Consider the following 26,935-nt stretch of genomic DNA (forward strand, 5'->3'; position numbering starts at 1 on the left):
ATGGGACTACATACATATTTGATGAATTCATCAGATCTAAACATAGTGAACATTGTAAAGTATGAAGAGAAGAAGTCTAAGATAACATCTCTGCTTAGTTTAGCAGAGGCATTTCAGAAAAATGTGGGAATGGAAATCAAACCAAAAGTAGACAATGTAATTAAACAGCAACTGAAAGTGCCAAAAACAAAAGAAAGAACTGAAGAAGAGGACCAGGAGAAGAGGAAAGAAAAATGGAAAGACTGCAATTCTAGTGTCAAGTAAAGAGAACTGGAATAACGACATGTTGACCAAGACTTGGAACATGAATGGATAAGGAGAGGGAAATTTAAACCAAAGGATGAAAGGCTAACAGTGGTAGCTCAGGATAGTGGGCTGCCTGCACATTGTTTTATAAAATGTATTGAAAAAGTGGGTGAAGCAGACAAATGCAGCTTCTGTAATATAAAACTAGACATACTTGTGCATCTTGTTACTGGAAATAATGGACTCATAAGTGTGGGCTTGTGTACTGAAAAGCACAACAATGGAAATATAAACCGCAATGCACTGTAAAAAACGATAATGTCCTGATCATATGGCATCATTCAATACCAACAGTTAAGAAAAGAGAACCAAGAGAAACAGATACCAGTCCAAGAAAAAAGGACAAAAGTAGCATCAATCCTTGAGATAGCTATACCCAGTAATTATAGTGTCCTAAGTAATGAGACACACAAAGTCACAGAACACACAGACCTGCAAGCAGAAACTAGAGCTATATTGAATAAGGGCACTCAGACAGTTCCAGTTGTAGTACGAGCAACAGGGCTAATAAAAAAGAATTTTCAAGCACATTTCCATATGCTAACAATACATGTAATCCCATATGAACTACAGGAGGCAATTCTGGGTGCTCTGTGTGTCCTTGGAAGAGCACGTTTGGCAAACATGAATGAATGAATGAAGCAGTATTAATCTCATGAACTCTAACTGCACCGTGATATGAGAATGGGATCTATTCCTCGCATGGTATTAGAAACCCAAACATTTTGATGAATTGAAATATGGAGAAGTTGTATAATGAATCACTTCTCATTGCTTATGGCGAGAAAAAAAATAGAAAATGAAATTCAGTGTCTTTGAAATTAAATGACATGCATTTTTTTGGGAGGGGTGTACTTTAACCTAGATGTATACTAGAACACATTAACTGAAGACATTGATTGTTGCCACATCTAACAGCAAAATCATTTTTGATGTCATACAAAGGAGAGGAGAAAGGGCCATCTTCGATATGGTGGTCTCAAACAGAAAGGGAGGGAGAATAAGAAATTGTTGGACTTGAAAGTTGGCAGCCTTTTGGGACCAAGCAGTCACTAAATCTTGAGGCCCACCATAAAGTTAAACATGCATTCAAGCCAATTAAAGAAGTTCTGGTGTTCAGTCTTTTTTTTTTTTAATGAAATAGGGCAGGAAAACCCTATTAGGACTGAAGGCAGGAATAGAAAAGCAATGGGGATATATCCAAATTGCCATCACAGACAGAACAACCACATAAAATCTAAAAGAAGAAAGCAAGAACATGATTGTCAAACCACTATGGTTGTCAAAAATTGCTTTAAAAAGTATGGCAAAAAAAATGAAAAGGCGGAAGGAAGTAAACGACCTCATTTGACACAAACTGGCAGGTAATGTTGTAAGAAAAGCAAAGTAGAAGAAAAGAAAAAAAATCATGAAGAATGGAGATTACAGTGTTTATAGACTGATTAGCAGCAAAGAAAGACAAACTGAGGGAGAGAAAAGCAAAAGAAAATGGGAAGTATTGTCACTCAAATTATGGTAAAAAACATGGGCTGCAAATGAATTCCTTTTTTTAGTGCTCACAAAAAGTAATGGATATTTATAAAAAAACATTCAGTAATACTGCCTACCATAAGGGAACTCCATTCATATAAAACGGGTCTTTGAAGAACTTCACAAAGCAGCATGTTGGCTCAGTGGTAAGGCCTCTGTCTCATAACTCCAAGATTTGTCATGCAGTCACCATCAGAATGGAATTTACATGTTCTTCATGAGTTGCTGTTTTCTCCTACTTACACTACATTTTTGATATGTGTGTATGTATATATATATATATATATATATATATATATATATATATATATATATATTGGTCATGCTTGCCCTCATGGCCTGGATCATAGCTGAAAAAGGTCCAAGGGCCCTCTCATTCAGTTAGTAAATGGTAAAAAAGAAGATATATAAGGCAAGGAGCCTGATAAGATTAACACCCACCACCTTAAAGTGCTGAAAGACCACGTAATACTGCCAACTGACCTGGTTAATAAGAAAAGATAATACGATGAGATTCACAGGGGCTAGAACAACACAGATGTGACTATCTTTTATAAATGCATGACCAAAGGAAAGGCTAGTAACTAACAACATGTCACCTTCAGTACAATTTTAAGGGAATTTTGGAATCACTATGAAAATAAATAATTTTAGAACATAAAGACACCATTTAGCCCAGACCCAAGACATTAGGTATCTAAAAAGAGAAAGACATGCCAAAGAAATTTAATTCGAGTCTTTTGATTGTGCAACAAGGCATTATATCAGGAAGAGGTGCAGGATACGGCCTTTGCTAAAAAACGCATCAAAGCTATATGAACAAGTTACAATTAACAGCAGGCCTTATGGCAGCAGCATGGGTAAAGCACTGGCTGTACAAAAGGAAACAGGTCACAGGAAATGGTGATTATTCATGAAAGGTTTGGGACCGATGCAGTATGAAATGGGTTGTATTGGTGATGGTCTTTGTTCAGGGACTTTATAAGTGATCCTGCAGAAAGCTTGCAGTGAAAAAAATATTTTGGTGATGTTAACATAAATCTCTGTAAAATGCATGATATGAGATCAACACAAAATGAATTTATTTTGGAAGCAGAACCAAAAGACAGTAATATACACTGTGTGAGAGGGATACAGGGAGTAACAGTAGTAACAATACAGGAAAGGAACCTGGATGGTCATAGCAGATGATCTAAAGTCTCCCACTTCCCAAAAACATGCTGATGAATTGGCTACTCTATAAACTTGTCCAAATATGTTGCATTTACCCTTGACCTTGGGCCTGGGTCATGGCTATAAATGGTTTATGATGAACAGTTTACTAGGCTGGTTAAAAATTAATAAATTAATTTAAAAAATGAACAACTTTGAGATTTAGAAAATATAATGAAATGCTGAACTGTATACATTCAGACATCCGCATAAAGAAATTAAAGTCTGTTTGCCCTGCCCCGTAAGGAGACTTCATCAGCACTTTGATACATGCAGGGTACTGACAATTCACTGATCCCAAGGATATTGCCAATATCCTGGCAGATCGATTCAGTGCCAACTTCACCCCCTCTCACCCCCTAAAGGGCCCATCTCAGTACCAAAAGATTGTCAAATTCCGGTAATCAAGGCCACACAGGTAAAAAATGCACTCTCCAAAGCTAAGACTACAGCATCCATGGGACCAGATGACATCCCGCTCTGTGTAGAACATGAACTACAAAATAAACTGGCACCTCACCTAAGTGTCATGTTTAATCATAACCTCACCTCACGGTTTGTGCCCAGTGAGTGGAGCACAACTACAGTTATCCGACTCCACAAGGGGGGATCCACCTTGGATCCCGGGAACTATTGTCCCATCAGTCTAATGAGCCTGATCTACAAAGCCATGGAACGGATTATCATGGAACTTATAAAATACATTGGCAACCTTCAAACACTGGACCCCACCCAGTTTGGTTTTGTGAAGGGCCAATCTTGTCTCCTCAACCTGATTGACTTCTTCAAATCAGTCTCCAGAGCCGTGGATGAGGGTAAGGCAGTCCATACAGCCTATCTGGATCTTGCCAAGGCCTTTGACACCATCCCCCACTCTAGAATCATAGATGAACTTAATAAACTGGGCTTTAATCCCTACGTCACTCGATGGGTTGCCAAATGGCTTACTGACAGAACCCACACTGTAAAAGTAGCCAACTCCAAATCCAGTTCCAGACAAATGACAAGTGGAGTACCTCAGGGTTCAGTCCTGGGACCGCTCTTGTTTGGCATCTACTTCTCTGAAGTACAGGCCAGCACTAAGGGACTCTGGCTAACAAAGTTTGCAGATGACTGCAAACTGGGAGCCATTATTGAATCCCCAAATGATGTGGATATTCTACAAAAGGGCCTTACAGAAACAGATGCTTGGTGCCAAACGCCAAGAAATGTATAGTTATCCCCTTTGGGAAAAAAAATGTACCCATGAATTACCACATAAGTGGCAGTACACTAAACACTGAAAGTGTGATGAGGGACTTAGGGACACAGGTGGACAGTGGTCTCACCTTTGATAACCACATCGCCATAACAGTCAGGAAATTCTTCTATGTGGCACACCTCATCACTAAGGGCTTTTCATCCAGAAAAAAGGAGGTCATTGTCCCACTGTACTCATCCCTCATTAGACCCATTATTGAGTACAATTCCCCATTTGGTATGTACCTCACAAGACACCTGCAACAACTGGAAAGGTCACAGAAATACCTCACTAAAAGAATCACAGGCCTAAAGCAGATGCCCTATGCTGACCGTCTAAAAAAATTCCAGCTTGTTTATGCTGTGGGATGATATTGTTTCACTGGGGATGACTTTGAATTCACTAATTCTACCCCAGCACCCTTTCCTTGCTTGCAGGAAGTCTAGCTGGGTTGCATGTTGGCTACCCTTGTTGTGATCTTGTGACTGTCCCTTTTTTGAACCATGTGTTGGCTACTATCAAGCTGTTTGCCAGACAGAAGTCTATAATGGTTTCTCCTTCTTTACTGCCTCACCCATGTGGTCCTCATATCCTGTTCTCTCTGTTCCGATCTTAATTCAAGTCACCCATAATAACACCAATTCCTGTTGTTCTGCTTTATCTAGTAGGTCCTGCAATTGCTGTCTGAATGCAATCTTTTCTTTGCTATCACAATCCTGTTGTGGGGCATAGGCTGAGATTATAAATGACTTATCATAGGCTGTGCTCTGATTACCATGAGTTTGTCATTAATTCTGATGACATTCCTTACTGTTTTCTGAAGCTTCTCCCTCACCCCACACCATTTCTAGTCTGTTCTTCTCCTTTGTAATAGACTCTGGATCTCAAGCCAAGTGACTTTGTGCACTATCCTTCCATCTTGTCTCCTGGATATATAGTCTAGCCTCCTCCTTAATGTCATCCACTTCCAATCTGTGTCCTGTCATTGAACCTATATTGAGTGTATCAATTCTTAGTTCATGTTTGGCAGGTTGATTGGTTCTGCTCAACAGAGCTATCCCAGGTAATGCAAGCCAGGCAACTGGACGCCAGCCAGCCAGTAGCTTATTGACCCAGGACATTTGGGCTTTATGGTGGGCACACACTTGCCAAATACACCACTCTCACTGTTAGCATGGGTCCCTGGCATAGGTCAGGTCCTCAACCCACTTATCACCAGCAAATACCTATACCTATGCCCCTTTTGGTGACATTGGTCAACATGACCAACTCAACTACAGTCATATTTTACATCAATGAGTGCCTAGCCCTGCCACAGAGCACACTCTGTGATTTGTGTTCTGCTATCATACTGCACACCACAGTAGATACCCCAAAGCAGTTGGTCTATACAACCCCCCTCTCCCCATATTGGGCACCATGTAGTGGCTGTGCTGCTGACAACAGCTCCATTCTTTGATGGGTTGAGATGTAAACACTCAGCATGATTTTTGGAGATGGCTGGAACCCCACAGAGACAAAGGGATAACATTCAAATTCCAAACAGGCTTTGGATGGAGGTCAGGACTAAACTTTGCACCTAGTGCTTGGGAGCAGGAGACCTTAACCATTATGCCAACTGGTCCTGCAGGTCTCGATGTAGTACAACTCACATAAAGTGCACCCCAGTTTCCAACAAACTTTAAATGAATATGCAAACAGATGAGAACTCAAACTTTCATTTATTTGTTTGTTTGTTTGTCTTTTGACCTGGGAAGAACACTGTCTCCTAGTGGTCCATTTTCAGGTACAGCTTGGGTTACACAGGAGTACATGGAAAGAATGAATGAGGGCAAGTGACTTGCAAATGAAAGCTGAAGGATAAAAAAAGAAAGTGAAGGTAGGGCTGTCAATTACTGAAATAATTTACAGATGGAGAAACAGCATACATTACAACAGTGCATGACCCCAGACAACTATCAAATGACAGAAGCAACAAATTTACCAATTCAGCAGAGTTCATTCCTTGTTGGGAATACCAAATGTGGAATGAAATATTCATAAATCTGTGCAAAGCTAGTAACCATGCCTGCAACACTGATTCCATGCACTGATATGGGTGTGTAAAGCAAAACATTCCATACTATTAAATTATAAAAATAATTAGGATGGCAAAAATCTCTTACAGTCAAAGCAAAAACAGAATGGTTTTCAGAAATAAAGAAACCTATAAACTAAAACAGCACTTTCTATAATCAGCATGAGCTGTACATTTAAATTAAAAGACAAGGGATAGCAATTCTTAGGAGAAAAGAATGTAATGCTTACCTACTTTCACATATTATAGTACAAGGAAAAAACAATGTGCCATACAGTTATGTCTTCCTAAACATCAATGATTAACACAAAGCTCCTCAAGGTAGACATTCTATTTTACTGTAAATTAACACATGTAAGAGTGATACGGAAAGCATTCACCACTCACGTTCAGCATTTCCAAAGTCACGATGGGGCTGGGAGCTCCCTAAATTATCACAGCATATAGACTGCAAATGGCCCATGGTAACCAAAGCTGTCAACCATAAATCATGAGCAGAGCAACTTTTTCTATCAGACTCCAAACTATGAGCTACTTATCATGCTGTTGCTATGGCAGACAAAGTCAATGGTGCTGCCCAGAGGACATCTTAAGTTACATAACTGGTAGCCCCTACAGGGGATACTACTGTGCTTGCAATTGAATGCATTACTCATTACCTGTTGCTCTTGGTGGCATTAACATCTGTCTGTAATTCAAGGACATAATGTATTTCAAGTTCTAGGTGTCCAGTTTGCAGACACATCCTGCATGTATAGGGACAAGTGAGAGTCAACACATGTAGCTGGCATGGAGTCTGTGAAGGTAGGGGATACTTTTAACACACATTCTGAATCTGCAGAATGTTTTTGGAACTGTTTAATCAGTGGCAGACGTATATATATATATATATATATATATATATATATATATATATATATGTGTGTGTGTGTGTGTGTGTGTGTGTGTGTGTGTATGTTTAATTTTAACCACTTGATTTTCACGTCACTCATCCTCCAGGTGCAAATTAATCAGTGAGAAAAACTGCAAGAAAAAGCACAGAAAAATGAAATACAGCTGAAAGAAGGAGAGCAGATAGTGCATGAAAAACATGGTTTATTAACAGAACAGTAAAAGAAACATACAAGAATGTGCTAATGAAAAGATGGGAGGAAACTTAAATGCTTAAATTTTCACAAAACTGAAGGAAAGTGAAATTGGTTTAGTTGTTTACTCATTGTTCTGTTGCCCTGTATGAAGGGAAACCTGACAAACTTTCAGTCTCATCCATCCATTTCTGTGTCCTTAAAACGTTCTTCTAGTAATCCAACATTTTAGAACTCCAGAACCTTTTTTGTGTACTCACAAGGAAGTGAAGACCAGTCTGCAAGCTGGATTTTGTACAATATTTATAAGTTACAGTCTACAGTACTGTACACTAGTATGGGGTAAACCTACAACTGTAAACATTATTTAAACCTCCACCAACCCACCATTTTACATAGGAAAATTTGTAGGTGCTGTTGAACTTTATCATTACTTTTCCCTGCTCATTTGCAAAAGGCATTCTGATGTTTAAACAATAAACCATGAAAACCTTAAGATAAACCAGAGATGAGGGGTGTTTCTTAAATAGAAAAACAGTAAATGGCTTTATCAATTGTTGTTTGGCTTTAATTATTATACATTTTAAATAAATTACCATTCCTCCCACCATGTAGAAATATGATTACAGAGAATTAAATGATTTGAAATGTGGATATCTGATATGTCCAAACTGAAAACTAGCTTCAACTCATGTTGGCTCAGCTGATACTTGAACTCATTAAACATGACTTTCTGGTGTGGCAGCAGCTTGGTGTTGACCTTTTCTGAGCTGCTACTTGCGTCACTGACATTCTACAGGGCCTGTGCCAGTTCTGATTGGGTACCTGCCAAAAACAGAAATATCAAGCTGCAAAACTTCATGCCAGGAACAGGGACTCAGACAAGACAAAACTAGTTGGGAATACATTAGCCAAAAACTGACTGCTTTGGTCTGTAGATTGTTTTCAAAGAGCAAACATTATTACATACTTCATGACTCCAATATAGCTGTAAAGCTGCAGACAGATTTTGTCTGTCTGTATGTCTATCCATTCCTCCTTCCCTCTCTCTGTTTCCTGTCTGTCTATATATCTATCTATGAAGGATGAACAGCAAAATATGTTTTAGTGACTTCTATTGCAGTGCTCACAATAGCACGTTTTACAAAAGGAAGTGGACCAAGTCAGTAGTTATGAGTCCTACAGGAAAATTAAATAAAATTGTTGCACGGTCATTCTCCAGTTATGTTGACCATCCATCAGGGTAGCATGCTGAAACCTTAACAAGGAGTCTCTCAGACAGAAATAAATGAAAGCTGATGTCTTGAAGTTATGTACTAACATGCCACTTGGTACAATGGGCATCATAAATGCAGACACAGTTGCATGCTTGAACTGTGAAGGAGACAATGGCAATGAGCAATTATTAATATACCCATGGGTGTAGAAGCAACACCCAGAATAGCTGCAAAATGGTCTTACAGCTGTGCAGCACAGAAAGTCAGATTAAAATGCAGCCTGGCATAATGTTAACAGCTAAACATTGAAGATATATTGTTTTTATCTCCCATTTGTCCTTAAACCTCATTTAATAAGATTCCCTAAATCTAGCACTCACTGCAGTTTAAGAGAGCCAAAACTCAGACTTTAGAAAAGGCAGAACGTTATCCTTCATCATGGAAGCCACCATTAAAAAATATGTGAATTAGCAGTAAGAAACGCTTTAACAGCTTGGTAATCTGAGCACTATTATCTCTTTCTGCATCACATAAACATATATTACTTTCTTTTAATTACAGTCATCCTTTAAATAACATACATACTAACAACATTCCCTAAGACAATTCCTCTCTGTGAAATCACAGAGGTAGCCACTGACTTTGAACCAGAAGTGATTCACTTTTCTTACAACATCCCATAAACAGTACTTGTGTTATCCAGAATATTCTGCTGTATTATCTTACTCACGTCAGGTTTAATTCGCTATAAATTTTGAAATTTTATCCTAAGCCTACTACAATAAGTATAATAGAAGATGGCAAGCACCACAGCATTTCAATCTTGTCTATTTTTATCACTGCTTCCTTTTATCTCTTGATTTTATTTTACTACCATTCAGAGTATAGCTACCTATATTTGGTCAGTGTAAGGCTAAAATCACTGACAGCTGTAAATGTGTAAATAACTAGCACCGATCCATACCAAGCTTCCTGAACACTGCTACAGAATTTACTACTGCTTGCTGCCTAAGTGAGTATGTGTTGCTCTGTACTTATGCATATGCTTACAAGCTCTAACATTACACATGCACACACACACACACACACACACACACACACACACACACACACACACACACTATGAATGCGGCCCATTTTGCTAGTTTAAGTATTTACAGTGATGCTAGGCTGATAGTGTTACTTCAGATCTTCTGTTCAGAGGGAAATGAGAAAGAGTATAAAGGTTAAATGCAAGTAGTGAAATGTTATAAGGCTTTCCATCTTCTTTATCAATGAAGCATATAGGTGTGAAAGGCACAAAGTCTAAACTCTTGCTTTTTGATGAAAAAATGGTAATGCCGCCTTTGCTTGAAACATAATTTACTTCAGTAACATTGACAAATGTAGAATTATGAGTCCTGCATTCTTGGTAGCTGTGTTAGAGGTTTATTTAAGTTACTACTGCATTCATAAATGAAGCAATTACACAGCTAGTGTAGTAAAAATAATTTCCCACTGTATTTAACACAATACAGTAATTTTAACAAAAAATATGTTATACTTTTGGGCCCTGAAGCAATCCAAAATATTGCAATAAATGATTTTTTTTTCAAATCATAATACATGTCAGCCTTTATAGAAAGAGAAATTTCAAGCAAAGTGGGCATTAGATTTACTCTAACTAAAAACAGGCATGTTACTCATTAATGACAGTTGGTTTCCACACCTGGGCTGAGACACCAGCCTTCCTGGCTGAGAACTTCGGTTTTGGAGTTGTAATCAAAGAAGAGATAACAGGTTCCTGCTGGGAAAATGGAGGTTGGCTCTGAACTACGTAGGATTCATCCGAAGTAGCATCTATATATGATGGATATAAAGCATCCCTTACAGGGGGTGCCACTGAAGACTGCCTATAGGCTGGTCCTGTAGGAAGTGACTGACCTTCAAACATGCCTGGATGATTAGTATTGACTTGTCGAGAAGGTTGAGCTGGTTTCACAGGAGGTACGGGGTCAGATTTTACAGGTTGCTTCGGAAGGTGTGCTCCCTTAGGTGAAGGCACATCGGTGTCACTTATAGGCTGATAGGTAAACAATGATGAGCTAAGCTGATATGGTTGATACTTCATAACATCCAAAGCATGGAGAGCTTTGCTAGGTCCTTTTCCTTTGGCACCTTTGGCCTTGGTACCAGATGGTGAAGACTTAGCATGTTGTTTTGTTGCTGCTAGCGGGTAGAATGGTGAATGAATTGGGTTATAAGATACAGGTGGAGGTGCTCTGACATTGGGTGAATACTTCCAAGAAGGTGGTAGGGATGCTGTTGGAGATGGACTGCGTGGTTTATTGCTCTGCACAGTAGAAGAATCTACAACAAATTTTTCCATTCGAGACTGTCTCTTTGCAAATAATTCAGCTCCCTTGCCCTTTAATGCAGGCATCTCATATGCGGGTCCTATTCCTCCCGCAGGAGCTGTGTTCAAAACTGGAGCTGTAGGTGGTGTTTTGTAGATATATGCCTGGCCTGATGACAGTGCCTGAGGCCCTGTAATAACACTAGCTTGGTGAGGAGCACTTGAAGGTGGCTGCCAGGAGTTTGCAGTCTGGCCTGAATAAACTTTTCCAGGAACTGGCTCTTGAGAAGTGAGTTTAGATGAAAAAGTAGGAGTCTGGACAGGGAGATCAGCTGAAGGTGACCAGGGTGGGGACTGTGGACTCATTCCTGTGGGAGATGTTTTAACTGATGGCTTTGGAGCAACAGGAGGAGGAGTCTTTTGTTTTGCTGCTGGCTTCTGCATGAAATTACAAGCCTCAGCTCCTAAACTAAGATAGTCTTCTTCAGGGCCTGACTCAAAACCACCAGCACCAGGCTGGCCACGTTTAATTTCTTTATTTTGCACCAAAGACAATAAATCAGGATTTGGGGCTACCTTTGGTGGTTCTTTAAAGGTAAACATTGGCTTTGTACTTCTTCTTTTAGCATCCTGCAGAATTCCAGTTCTTTTAGCAGGAACAGAGATTCGCTCGTCTCTGGATGCTATCTGTTCTACTACTCCTCCTGGTGACCATACAGCTGGCTGAGATTGGTTTGGAGGTGATGCAACTCTATAAACAGCATCAACTGAAGGTTTAACAGGTGAGTAAACATGAGGAGCAGGAAGGTCTGAATGTGGAATGGTTACATTTTGAGTTGGTGAAAATGGTGCTGCTGTTTGGTTTTGTACTCCAAAAAATGGCCTAGCCATTCGGTTCAACACTGTAGACTTCTGGCTGTCTGTGGACTGAAATGTGCAGTCAGCAATAGTCTCTGAGTTCCCAGCAATTCCATTTTGAATCCCAGAAACATAACCTTGTTGCTGACCTACATCAATGTAGGCGTGAGACCTAATTGCTGATTCTGAGCTGTAACTATTTGCTACTTGAAAAGAACTTTGCACTTTCATGCTTTCTGCTGTGTCAGCTTCTCTTGGTTCATCCCTCTCAACTACGCATCTTCTTGTTTCTTCTTGCTCTGCTGCAAGTTGCTCTATCCTTTGCCTCCTTTTAGCAAACAGCAGTGCTCCTTTGCCCTTGGTCTCTTGCAAGGTTTGCATATCGTCCTCACTTTTTGTCTTGTTTTCAACTTTCATGAATCCTAAATCCCAATCAAATGTTACAACTTGGGTATCGTTCTCACCATTAGAAAAGAAATCTTCGTCTAATTCTGAATCGCTTGTTCCAAGTAAAGTCACTTCAAAGGTATTCTCTTCGTCGCCGTCTTCCTCTTCGGGTTCAAGTTCTCCGGTTCCGTAGCTGACCAACGTATACTTCTTTGCTCTTTGGCGACGCTTCTTAAACATCAACACCCCCTTGGAGTTGGGATTATTTGCCTGTGTCAGCAGCAGGGCAATGCTTTTGCATTTTGTTTTGGCTTCTTTCACTTGTTTCTCGGACAGACTCTGACTGCGTCTGAGTCCTATGAAAAAAATTACAAAAAATAGCTAAGTTAAAGAATATAGATAACACACATAGATAATGCTAATAAATATCATTATTTTTTTTCAGATTTCACACCCACTATCTGGAACCAACTAATCAGTGGCATATGGAGTCTCCTTTATTCACGTCCTTCAAGTCAAACTACATTACTTGGCATCATGCCACGATTGTGAATGTCAACATGTTAAATTCTGCTGGGAATCTAAAAAAAAGAGCTCAGACTAGATTCAGTTCCTACAACTGGTTCAGAGGCAAAACACCCCACACCTCTTACTTAATACAGTCAACACTGTGGACACTGTATCTTGAGGAAAGCAGAACTTCTCCTGCAGTAGCCATATTCAAATGCACAGCATATACTGACACACTCCTTTCTAACCAAAAAGCTAATTTTGCAACAAATGCTAGTTCACTAGGATGACATTTATAGGTAAAAGATTTGACTTCTAATCCACAGTTTAACAACCTCAATTAAACTAAATCTCCCTATTATGGTTTAAATAACCCCAAAATGGCTTCAAATGAATGGCTGCAAATCACTTGCAGTATTTCATGAACTATATTATAAGCATCATAATAAAAGCTCTACTAAATGATAACCCTGTGACAGCTGGAATCTGGATCCGGACTCAGGAGAGCTGTGGCACAATCATTTTGATTATACAGTAACTGGGCTGCTAACGGCATAAAACATAGCCTATAGAAATCCCAGGAATGGATAGTTCACCAAACGAGTGCTCTGAGCGCAAAGCAGCTCATTCTAAGTATTAGTAAATGGAGCAGTACACCTTCAACAAGTGCAACAGATATTTCTAGCATTAGAAAGATGTTAACAAAGATAAGACTGCAAACCACCATGCAGCACTCATCAGGATTGCAGAGATCACTGAGTCTGCATGACTTTTAAGGGAGGTGGCTGCAACAAGTAACAGGAGAGCTATTGTATCTGCATTGCATTGCCACTACAGGCACTGAAGCCCTGCATCAGCTTCCTTCTAAAAGGATGCTAATGCAGAATAACCAGGGAAGCTATACATGTCACAAGAAGTTCAGTTTCCCCATTTGGAGTTCATCACTGCTGAGGATGTGGCCCTAAGGTTGTGACAATTCATCATGAGGCACATCAGCAAACGTGATGACGCAAACAATGTGATACTTGTCAATATTATGGCAAAGCTTAAACAGCTTGAAATCATCATAGTACAATGTCTGTGTACTCATTATGAAGTGTCTTATATGGCGGTAAGTGTATATGACACATGGGCTGCTAGGGGGCAATGAGAATGGCAGCTGTTCCTCCAATGCAGTCACTGATGCCCCAAACAAAACAGCAGTAATACAGCACCATCTGCACAGTGGTCCTTGCTGAGGAGATGAGTACTTCACTTTAGCAAGATTACATGCAGATGCATTTTGAACAGGCTTCTATGAATGTCAGATCTATTTTAGAACATGAAGGATTCAAGGATGCCTATTCCATCTGAGTCAGTATGAAGGAAGCTACAGCAGTGTGGACTTCAGCAGAGATATGCAGTAGAACCCAAATATTATTTCAAAGTGCTAATGGCTCTTGTATTTCTCTCTGTTTCTCTCCCTCAGATGTTCATGGAAATTATTAGGAGATGGCTGCTAAGATGTCTATGGTGTTTGCACCCCTATTCGTGGGTTGGTTGATTCTTACATTCTGGGGAGTGACAAAGTATAAGACTGACATATCAGGAAAAGATGCCTCCCACTAAAATTCCCACTGCTTATCTAGTTCATTCACTATAGATCAACAGTCTGCATGCCAATGACTCAGAACAGTGGTACCATTGGCTATGGACCCTGTTATTAGAGAAAGCAGAGCAATTAATAGAGCTAATACCCATTATCTGCAAAGAACAAGGCCATGTTAATACTTTATTCCCTTTCTCATGATGGAAATGGCGGCAGATCACACATGCCATTATAATGGGGATTGATGGGTCCATGGAGAGATACTCGGTGGTAAATTACCTCTGTGTACTTTTCCACAGTCTAAAGGTGTACGTGTTGTAAATGCAGTGTTCATAGACTGAACCATGAGACAATACTGGTGAACATTAGGTAGCCTTGTGCTGATAGACATTTTTTAGGTGTTTTTACCAAGTTCTGTGTACATGTTTCTTTTAGTGAATCAGAATGTGTTGACAGTTTCCTGAGTGGACAGTAGTGGCTCAGTAATGGACAGTCCTATATACGGACTTCATGCTTCCATTTGTTTTGTGCATGACAGATGGAGCTGGTGCTCATTCATGGGATGTTTCATCATAGTACAGCACATGTCTTCATACACAATAAAGACTGGTTAGGGTTGTATGATCAGCTGACCCCCCCCCCCCACCACATGTACTAAGTGTTGCCATACTCTATTGCTCTTTCAGTGCTGTCCTTCCTATATATCCCCAATGCATTTGTAGGAGGAGTCTTGAGTTTTGCAAAACTTTTATCCGATTGCTTTTGCTTATAAAATGTTCCTACTGATCATATGATTACCATTGCTGCTTCTCTCTTGTCTTTGCCTGTCAGCTTCCTGTCCCATGTTTCAAGCTGTTGTGTTTCATCGTGTTGTCTCATTGTCCCATTGTGGGCATTCATTGTGTGTCACACTGTTGTGTTTCAAGGTATGGTGGGGTAGCCTACTTGAATTACTTATGTTTAGGTATCATATTAACATAGAATTTTGTAAGAGTATATAGAGGTGCTTTGCAGTTGGAGTACTCCTGTGAATATTTCATAATATATTTAACTGCTTTGCTCAATATCTGCAAATAGTGAAACTCCCACACATTCTGACACAATTTTGAATATACATACTGGTACTCATAACTACAAAAATCTGCTGTTTTGTATTGATAAAAAAAGCTGATTATGCTGTGTAAATGTAACCACTTTATTGTTCATGTATGTGCCTGTCAATAATGTGGCTTAAAATAGTCTCTGCATCAAACCACCAATTCATTTTAATAATTGTATAAATAAAATACATTAATAAATAAGGCATGAAGAGAGATGATTGCTAAACATTAATAGTGTTCATCTTTATTTCCTATTTGAAGACTTGTCCTACCTAGAGTACTTAAAGATGATTTTATTGGTACTATTCAATTTGAATCTGTGTACAAGGCTATTGTAAGTCATGTAACTAGATATCACAGCAAAACAAAGCCCATAACACTTCAAGTCATAAACAAGAAAAGAGCTTAAAATTGAGAAAGCTGATTATCATCGAGTTAGTCATTTCCATTGTTCCATGGCAGCTGTGTCATCAATTGTTCCAAGGGCTGTTAAACGTGTGCAGTCTTCAGTCTCATCTTTAATGTAAGAAGTTTTATTCTGGCATTTTCCTGGGTTTGCATGTTAAGAAGTAGTCCCCATTTAAGTTTTCTGCAATGCTAGAGAAACTCTGCCTGCTGCAATACAGGTAAACAATTTTTGGTCTATGATTGAAACTGGTCTATAAGATGAAGAAAGGGCTGAGAGGTTCTTCCTCGGCATCTGTAAGATACTAGGATGGATTCAAAAAAATTTAGCTTAACATACCTTAACTGGGAAAGGTTCTGCATTGTAGTAAGCCGTTCCAATTCACAGACTGCACTCCTGCTACGGTTTTCCCTAGTGGGGGCCATAGCATAGACACTGGTTGCCTGTGGAAGCTACCTGCTAATGCAACAGTCGGGTGAAGTATCTAATGTGAATTAGAAATGTGTTCTCTGCCAGAAATCGCAGGAATTCCCAATTAACTTAGTAGAGAAGTAGTTCATTTCTTTTTTTCTTCAGGAGGAAAATTGAACACCCTTTTTTTATGACAATCACCCATTTACTCCTATGGAAGTAGTAATGGGAGAGGTAAATTTAGCAGTTCCATAGGTGTGTGTGTGTGTGTGTGTCTGTGTGTCTGTATCTGCATATATGTGGGTGAGTGTGTGTGTGTGTGTTTGTGTGTGGCACACGCGCAAAGAAGTCTGAAGGATGAATGTGGCTGAATGGATAAGCTTGTGTGTGTGTCTGCCTGTCTGTTTGGGTGGTCGACTATGAGATGTAGGTAGAAGATGCCAACTCTGTATTTGTGTGTGTCTGTCTGTTGTAGCATGCCTGCATGGGTGTGTGTGGATATGTGCAACCGTAAGTCTGAGCGAATGTATGGGGGACTTGTTTGGGAAAGCTTGGATATGTGTGTGTGTGTGTGTGTGTGTGTGTGTGTGTGTGTGTGTGTGTGTGTGTGTGTGTGTGTGTATGTATGTCTGAAAGTATGGGCATGGGTGTCTAAGTGCGTGTATGTGTGTGTGGCTATATATATATATATATATATATATATATATATATATATATATATATATATATATACATACACACACACACACACACACACATACATACATAGATATCTACACACATGCATGCCTGCACATGTGTGCATGTAAGGGGGGTTCCTAAGTTACTGAGATGCAAGACTGCACAATCTGGTAGGGAGATCACTGGTGCTGTTAAGTCTGAAAGTGAAGTGCTCATTTCAAAGACATGGCGGTCAACTGATAATGAAGTGTTTCTCTGTGCAGCTTTACTATAGCTCTGAATGGACATTCTCTCTCTCTGTCATGCTAACTGACCCTGCATATGTCAATTAACATGGACAGAGAGAGAAGCTTTGTGAATCACAGGAAACAATTACTGATTCCTTCTGTAATAAGGTAACAGTTTTACCTGTTAAGAAGTCATTATACATCCATCAACCTCCTTTCCATCTAGTATTCAAGTTTTTGATTAAATGATGGACATGATTGCTTTCTGCTGAAAACTTTACTTATGGTTAGTGACTTTAAACACTGCAAACATTTAATATGGTTTCCTACTGAAGTAGAAGATTCATTTCAGCAGCTAGACATGCTTTACTGTACTTAGAGCAAACTTTTTAAAGTCTCCAGAGAACAGTCCACTTAAGAACAATCTGACGACTACATACGTTTAAGAACTAAACATTTAATTGCTATGTTTTAATTTAAATACTAGTGATTTAATGCACCATGGGTATCCCCCATCATAGTTATGCTTACCAACAAATGTCTGCATCTTAAATAATATATTGTAACTGTTTACATAAGGTCCAAAGCTCACAAATTCAATGGCTTCTACTTCATCTATGGTTTGATTAATATTTATTTCTTTATTTCTTGAATGCTACTTTTACTTTTCATGCCTGTTGTTACTGTTTACTGTAACCTGATACAGTGAGCAATACTGTTGTACAAATGTTGTTTGCAACATTTTCACTTCAGAAGCATTGTTAACACAGGATAGGTTGTGCCTTAAAGGCTAATGTATAAGCTAATTGCAGTGATATAGGTTTAAGAGACATTTTCTACTGGATAACTAAGTGTGCCAGCACCTTGCCAAAGTATTATTTTCCACCATTCCTAAAAATTCATAAGAACTTCTATGAACCCTGTCATAGCCTGTGATCACAGCAAAGATAAATACAGATACTATTTTATTATTTGATCACTGTCAGTGATCTGATGTGTACACAATAAGTAAACTGTCTATATTTGGTGGGTACAGAAGCACTATGTGGACAAAACTGCTTGGCCTCTGTTGTCATTTGATCACAATTAAACATACCTTGATCTGTTTTAGCAAAGACAGTGTGTGTTTGCATGAAACGGGTCAGAATACATTACTGTTGCCATTAATTATTATTTTAATTACACACAATCAAACATTTGAGGTGTACACAGTAAATAAAATTATACAGCTAGTTGATATGGAATCAGTTGTGGGTGAAAGTGATTGGACCTTTCTGTCATCTGAACTCAGTTTAACAGTGACTGATCTGACTTGGTGAAGCAAGATTAAATATATTACTGTGGCCATAATTGTTTTTTAATTTGGTCAAAATCAGATATTTGAGCTGTACACTTTGAATAAAATGGCTATAACTGGTGACTATGAAGGCAGCCTGTGGATGAAAGTGACTGATCCCTGCTGTAATTTGATCACAGTCAAACTTTTGTTGATATGGCTGTGACAGTGTGTGTGTGTGTGTGTGTGTGTGTGTGTGTGTGTGTGTGTGTGTGTGTGTGTGTGTGTGTGTGTGTGTGTGTGTGTGTGTGTGTGTGTTAGTGTTTGTTAATCAGTTCAGCTCAAGCTGCTTGATAATTTGTGCAGGTGGAAGGTGCCCTGAAGCTTTTGAAGTTAGTCGGCTGTTACATCCTTGGCATGATATACCCATATAGCTAAGACTACTGCAGCAGTGATCATTCAAACATTTGCTACTATGGTAAGTTTACTTACACAACTGTACTTTATGTGTTATTACATAGAAATTAGTTTTCATTAAAATTAAAGCAACAGTGTCCCACTACATTTCAGGACAGTGGCACAATCTCAGTCTGCTTTATAAATGATTATATCAGTAACATGCCCACAAACTGAAGATACAAGCGTTTATACACAGGAAACAAAAATAAGCAAAAACAATCAGCAGCTTTGATATAAAATCATTCTGAAAATGCCTAGCAATGAAAGGGTTGTTACTGCCAAAGGATCTGAAGCATACCTCTCAACTTATTGTATCAAGAAATCTGGACAAAGTGTGAATTGTAGAATACTGTAAAAGAGTTAAAAGAACAGGAAGATGGTTCTTTTGCAAAGGGAAGGAACAAATTACAAAGAAATAAATGGAAATTGTGGGAAAACTCATACAGAACAATGTTACAGAGGAGAAGTGAGGAATAAGGGTGTAATGTTGGACTGATGATAGTTAAAAGAAAACATGTTATGTATAATGTATATTCACTCATTACAGCTGTGTGACACCCCCAGGTGTTTCTGCAATTACATCTTACTGATGCCTATGTGTGTCAAACACTGCTTATTCATATTTGCATTTATAATTCCAAAACCATGCTACATACAAAGTATTGAAAAAATTCATCTTAAACATTACACAATGGCAAACACATTTGTATTGATGTCTGATCTCTGTGTAGTGCAGTTAAAGTTAAATGAATTGATGTTCACATAATATTTATTTATAGCATTATTAATATCATGTTTTTTCTAAATATCTTGACAACCAATAGCACAGACAGAACTGCTTAGCTTCACATGAAAGCTCTCAGATGGGTGAACAAAATGCTGCTGACAGTATGTGTTTAAGTTCAGCAGTTCCTGAGATATTGTAAATTGTTTGCAAAGTATTATAAACACAATAGTTAGTGTTTACTGTGACTTATAATATCCAGTTTAAGACCTAGAACCTAAAGAATACTACCATTATAAAATAATCTGTGATGAATAGTTTGCCATTTACACTTCTTTAGTAAATCTGCCCATTTGAAATTACAGTTCAAACTTGCAGCACTCCATTGGAGGGAACGAGTTAATGGAAAAATGTTAATATGGCTTGTTTTCTTTTCTGTTAATGTATGTTTGTCTATGTTCTAAGTGATAATTGAATATAGGTGTTAAACAATGAAATCTATAGTAAGCTAAAAATAATGGGGGGGGGGGCCTCAGGGATTTTTTTAAATAATACCCTACTTCACTTAAAACGATAAAAGAATACAGGTACTGCATCAACAAGCATTTTCAGAATAATAAGAGATATGCAACTCTTATGCCTGGCATTATTAACTGACTGTAATGCTAACTGATTTATCAGAAAACTGAAAAATTATATGAGGGATGGTGCAAAAATATGAGGCAAATTCAGGAATGCTTTGCAAAATCAAAGATTGTTGAAAGGTATGCTCTGAACATGAAAAAAGTATAAAAAAATTCCCAACACAAACAAAATGTTTCCAGGGCTGTCAAAGATGATCAAACTCAGTAATTCAATTAAAATTAATACAATTTGTTAAAAAAAAAAAAAAAAGTTGTACACAGCAACAGTAGTAGGTTTAGCACTTTCATTGTTTAATTCATCAGACTTTCTATGCCACTTTGTCATGTCGCTCTGATAACATAATTGCAGAACCTGAGTCAATGTGGTAGACAGACTGTGCTCCAACAGAAACTCAGACTGGCTGTAAAAAATTGTCACTCTTTAAATAAGAAGCAAACGGTACAGATTTAGTGTTTTTCTGAGTAGATTTTTCACTGCCTTAACATTGCATTCACATTCACAGTTGCTTTGCTTTAATTTCAGATTACTAGTTTGGTTCTTAACCTATAGTTATCTGTAAACCGGATGAACGTGCACCTAGTATACTGGCTTCCACTGTTAGAGAATGGGATTTCTGGGATGTCGTGCTTGTCAGATATCAATTTTATATACACTGTGTCACTGTTAAATCATGCAGGTGTTAGTTTTGTAATTTTCTGCATTCAGAAAAAAAAAATCTATACTAACAGGTAATTAATATTGCCCTAGAAGATATGTACCTAATTTCTGCCAAGATATCTCAAGCAATTCATAGGACATTAATGACTCATTGGGACTGGGTTGTTTTCTGACCCAGGCTTGGCAATTCAGTAAGAGCTCATCTTACTTCCCCCTTAATCCTAACCACCAGCACCTTGAAGACATTTTGTAACACCCCCAATGACTCTTGTGTGGTTGTCTTGGAAAACTTTGGGCCTAGTTAAAAGTATCATTAACCCAGAGCCTTTTAGGAGACTAACAGGAACAGTGAGATGTCTCCTCTGATTGGTCCTATTTCATTATATCATCCACTTGGCTGTGGCTGGGCTCATCCATGTATTTTGGCAAAAAGTATAACCTAAAACATGTTCTATCACCTCAAGATGTGTTTGGAGCTCAGACAGCTATTTTGGATTTACTGGTGGGTTATCAGTTACAACATCTGTATAAGTACTGGAATTGATCAGATGCATGACTTATTTGTTTCTGTTTTTCATCTTAAGTCCCCATTGTATTAGCGGGTAAAGATTTATTTCTTAGTGCCCAAAAGATTGCGTACACGTGCCTTGTGAGTCTGAGGAAGAATCTCTAGATCTTTGGTGGGATATCAGACAGACAAAGATTTGTCATTTGTTAGTAGTGGGAAATAGATTTCTATAAGAAACCAAATCTAAGTCAGGCCCAGGATATCTTTCTTTATCTCTAAATACTGCTGCTCCATCTTGAATAATGACTGACATGCATATTCTCAGGCCTCCACTGCTTCAAGTCTTTTTGATGGAGGGTGGCTCTTAGGAGGATAATCAGCAGATAGTTTAACTCTTTGGCTCATATAATATTAATGCAGGGGAAAATGAAAGCTCACATTTTAGTTGATTGAACGCTGTCTACAGGAAGATATCCTAGAACCAGTGACTCTTATGGGATAACAGGTGTCTCATTTTTTTCTGCCAAATATGGAATAAAGTCCCCAATGGTTCATCATTGTAATGCTGCTCTGTACTTCAGTAATGCTAGCTGTCTCCCTTATTTTCCAAACTCCACCAGTCTTCTCTTGATTAGGCCACACCCCTTAGCTTATGAAATGTAACCCAAAATGTTACCTAATTTTTGTTCATTTCACAGTTTGCCATATTCACGATGATGGCAAAATATGGCATCTTATTTAATATGGTGCCTAGGCTAGCACCTTGTTCCAAATATGTTTCATGCAACTGAGGACATCATCCATGTACCAAATCACATTTGAGTCTAGAAGTGTTGTGGCAGATGTAATCCCAAACAGTAGTATGTGTAAGAAACAATGAAGCAGTTTTCTTGGACAGAGAGATTTACCCAAATTCCATATTTGTAGCAGACTTGGTAAGCACCTGAGTTCTAGATGATATTCCCAATACCCACTCTGCAGATGGCAGAGTACATTTCCGGCTGTGTAGCACTTTACTAAATCTGGTAAGGTCAACATAGATTGATCAACAAAACCATAAATATGTTATTTCAAATTCTGATAAAACAAAACAGCTGAAGGAAAACCAAGGAAACTTTTAATAAAAATGTTTAAACCATAAGTATCCAGTAAGTGCTATCATCCCTTGCTTGAGACTTCTTCAGACTGAATACAATCACACTGCAAATTCTTTATATAACACATAATCACATGCATCCCAAGAAAACTAAATGCAACATAGTAAAAAGGCAATTTATTACAGCCAGCAGGCTTACAAAAAAGAAGATTTTTTACAAGAAAGTGCTAGTCTATGCAACAGATTTATACCCAGAGAATATCCAATGGAAATGGTAGAAGAGGAAAATTTGGAAGTATACAACTATAGAAAACAAGGCAGCAATAAGAAAGAAAGAAATTGTAAAGAAAGGGAATTATAATGTGTCAATGCAAGTAGTTAACAGTGTTGATGCATAGGAAATCAAGAACATAATAAAAATGAATTGGAAAATTATAAATTACAATTCTGAACTAGCTAAAGCTGTAGGTGAAACTTCCATCTTTATACAGAAAAGAGGTAAAACTTTTACAATTATTTTCAATGAAATCTGTCTGTACCAGAAATAAAGAATACGAGAAGAGGTATGTTCAAATGCCAGAACTGCAATTTTTACAATTATTTGTATACGGATGCTGAAGAAAATTTTTGCAATTATTTGTATACTGATGCTGAAGAAATAACTATCAATAATATTATTGTCAAAATTAGAGATAAGTCTACTTGCAAATCTAAATTTGTCATATTTAGCTGTGTGTATGCCCTGCATGTCAATTTATATAGGACAAACAACAAGAGAGCTATACAAGAGACTCTATGAATACAAATATGCTATCTAAGCTGGGGATGACAAAAATCCTGTAAGTAAGCACTACAATTCAAATAAATGCAAAGTGGACTTTAAATGTATTGTGTTAGACCACGTTGCTAGATATGATAGCAAGTTTGATGCTGAAGAAGAATTGGGGTGGAAAGAGTATCAATGACAAGTGAGGCTGAATGCTTGTTATCCACCACCCGGGTTAAATAATAGAGAAGAGTTTATAGATATTTTGAAAAACAAAGGGTTAAAGCATTGAGGAAGTAGTTAATGGAGGCATGTGATTATGTGCTATGTAGAGTTTGCAGTGTTGATTGTATTCAGTCTGAAGAAGTCTCAAGAAAGACACAAAAGCGCTTACTGGATACTTAGCTATTTTTATGGTTTTAAACACTTTTATTAAAAGTTTCTTTGGTTTTTCTATCAGCTGTTTTGTTTTACAAGGTCAACAGAGATGCCCATTGTACTCTTCTTGGAGAGTGGCACTGTGCCTGAGTACCGACCAGTTGGGTTCTCCACTTTGTTATGACACTATAGCTCTCCATGTCACCTGTCTGAGCTGCATGCCGGCTTTCAGTTTCCTGCATTTTGGTTCTTTTAGGCTTCAGCAAAAACAACATCAGTCTCTCATGTATATTCAACCTCAACAGTATAGCTTCTAAAGACTGTTTTAGTGTTTTAACTGCCTGTAAATCTTAACATGTTCACAACTTTGTCCAAGGTCTCACATGTGTTTGACTACATTCTTTTTGGCAAAACAGTGACCTTTAATTTGACCATTAATCTCTTACTGTCCAGCTCATCATAAAACAGGCTATACCTGCACTTTTCAGGCGGTGATAAATGGGCTAGACATTCTTGTGGCTAGCTGAGTTCTATTGTTGAATCTCACCGCTTCATAAGTTTCAGCTTTTTGAAAACTTTTCAAATGTGAGTTTTGTAGCTTTAAATTGATGCCCTTCAACACTGGTGAAATTCTGTCCCCTTAAAGTGCTTCTTTACTGTTTATGCACAAGTAGTGGCATGTGAAGGCTTATATGTTACTATCGATTTTTCCATCCAGCACTCCTAATATATGTGGGTCATTTCTTAATACATAAGACTGTGCCCACAAATATTAACTTTATGCCTCTGTGACATCATTATAGGGGCTTCATGGGGATGGATCCATAGACTTTAATTAATATATTGCAATGTTTGTCTTATTCTGATAGCACTAAAGAATACATTTTACTGACATCAACACAGGCAAAAATATAATTTCACAAAAGTTTTTGTTAAAACACAGGACAAATATATGTAGACTGATAGGTAGGAGAATGCATCAGAAAGCTTTAGGAACCATGTACCATAGTGCAAAAGGCAGGTGTCAAACTGTGCAAGGACACTATTATATATATATATATATATATATATATATATATATATATATATATATTTATTTTTTATTTCATTTATTTGTTAACAACGTAAGCCCATGGGACACAAGTGTATTCTTTCAGGAGGTACCTGCTTAAGTGACTTGCTCTGACTCGCACAAGAGGCAAATGGACGTGGAAGGAACAAACCCTGTAGTCTTGACTACAGCAAGCAGCTTCCAGAGCCTCTAGTCTTCTCTGCTTCTTCCAGATACATCATGTGTTTTATCTGCCATGCAGTATGTTAATGTGTTCTCCTGCTTTGGAGGACAGAAGCAGATTACTTGCCAAATGAAAGCTTTCAAACCATCTTGTCCACACTTCTCATTCTTCTGCTTTTCCAGAACTAAATGATTGGTTTGACTGTGTCTACTGTTTTCTGTGAATGCAAAATTCATTGACATTCCATCATGTGTCTGTGGTTGCCACCTATTTAAACCTGCTAATGCCTGGTTCATGACAGTGCCTTTTCCCCCCCTCTTTTGTTATCTCTTACATCACCCCAATGAAAGACTGTTGCAATTCTTTTCTCTTTCTTCGCCTCCTTCATAAGAGTGCTTCTAACACCATATGGAGTATTCTAGATTAAAGGGCTCACCAGCGTGACAGGATTATGAAATCTTAACTTGGTTTATTGACTAACTCAAGCAATGACAACAACAACACACACAAACACACACACACACACACACACACACACACACACACACAAACACATACACACACCCCTCAAGCTGAACAGTAACTAGAATAAACTTGACCCTTGGTTATCTGAACCCACATGATGAAACCACAGCATATCTCATTTACATATATATCACACACATACTCACAACACACACACATAGACAGACACAGACATAAAACACACACACACACACACACACACACACACACACACACACACACACACACACACACACACACACACACACACACACACACGCTTTATGCCAGCCTTAGGGCTGTTTATAGAAGCTAGTCAAACAGTCTGCTTCCAGTAAGTCAAAAAATCTCAAACATAACAGGTGTTGTTCTCTTCCACAAACCCCCAGATGAGTCCAGTTTAATTCGACAGATTTTTCCAGCCACTCCAGTGGTTTTATCCAAGTAAACTCAGACAAATGGACAGCACTTTAAGTTGCTGAACTGAATGACTTTCTGGTGAATTTGAGTACTGAAAGCCATAGCATTATCCAAGAATTTTTTTTTTTGGCTTCAATTATGAGTGGACTAAATTGAATCTGCAAAGGATCGGAACCCCCTAACTGCATTCAACAAAAACATTTTGCTGAATATATATATATATATATATATATATATATATATATATATATATATATATATATATATTTACCAAATCCACAGTTGCACCAAATTGAGGAAGGGGAAAATTCCTCTCAAAAGGGAATCACTATTGGCACAACTTGATGATAGTTACTTCTTGTGAAGGAAGTCTGATGATGAAGCTTGAGAATTTAACCTTCATCAACCAGTAGATAACTGATTTTTTTTTTTTAACATTCACCAAGTATAATGTCATTATGTATCTTTCAGCTTAATGCTTCACATAGTAATAGTGTGTGTTATATCCATGTACCCCCCCACCATCCCCATACACACACACTTTACTTTCTGTCTGGCTTGGTGTATAACCCACAAAGTCTCTTTTAAACTTTGGTCTGACTGAATCTTCTCTCTTCTCCTTCAGGTTTTATTTCAGCTAATAATATCATACAGATTCATTAAAAGTGAAATCCCCTTTAGTTACTACATGAAAAGTGAAATATATAAGAGTACAGCCTGTATTTGCTGATACATGATTTGCTGTCTCAGTCACGTGAGAACAGTACATGCTGACATGTTTAAATCGAGAGTCTTTTGACTATGAAACCAACGTAATAGCAAAAGTACAACTCCACTCCCAGTTACTCCTGCACGGAATGAGTTCCCTAGTCTTTATGTTAGTTTTGTCTCAAGGCTCTCCAGGCGTTTATGCACCGATTTTCCAATTCTTATTTTTATGCTGTATTAAAATGAGGCAAAGGCAGCACTGGGCAGAACCTAGACTTCATCACAGGTTTCAGGAAATAACTGCTTGTAACATGACGAGTAAAAAATCATCTGAGGAGCAAGACTGCTTTGACATATGTTGCTTTAGTGTGCTTCTGGGGTAACAGCAG

At 38.2% G+C, this 26,935-nt stretch overlaps 1 protein-coding gene across 1 annotated transcript in view; it reads right to left on the reverse strand.

Moving 5' to 3' along the window:
• SYNPO2 (synaptopodin 2) overlaps window positions 1-26,935 on the reverse strand; it is a 936,240-nt gene that overhangs the window by 274,276 nt on the left and 635,029 nt on the right. The window contains exon 4 of the mRNA XM_044061655.1: window positions 10,376-12,603. Within this exon, the coding sequence (XP_043917590.1) occupies window positions 10,376-12,603 (2,228 nt within the window). The remainder of the gene's footprint in view (window positions 1-10,375; window positions 12,604-26,935) is intronic.

This window comes from Protopterus annectens, chromosome 2.part0 (assembly GCF_019279795.1).
Source record: "Protopterus annectens isolate FY-2018-M chromosome 2.part0, PAN1.0, whole genome shotgun sequence".
Lineage (NCBI taxonomy): Eukaryota > Metazoa > Chordata > Ceratodontiformes > Protopteridae > Protopterus > Protopterus annectens.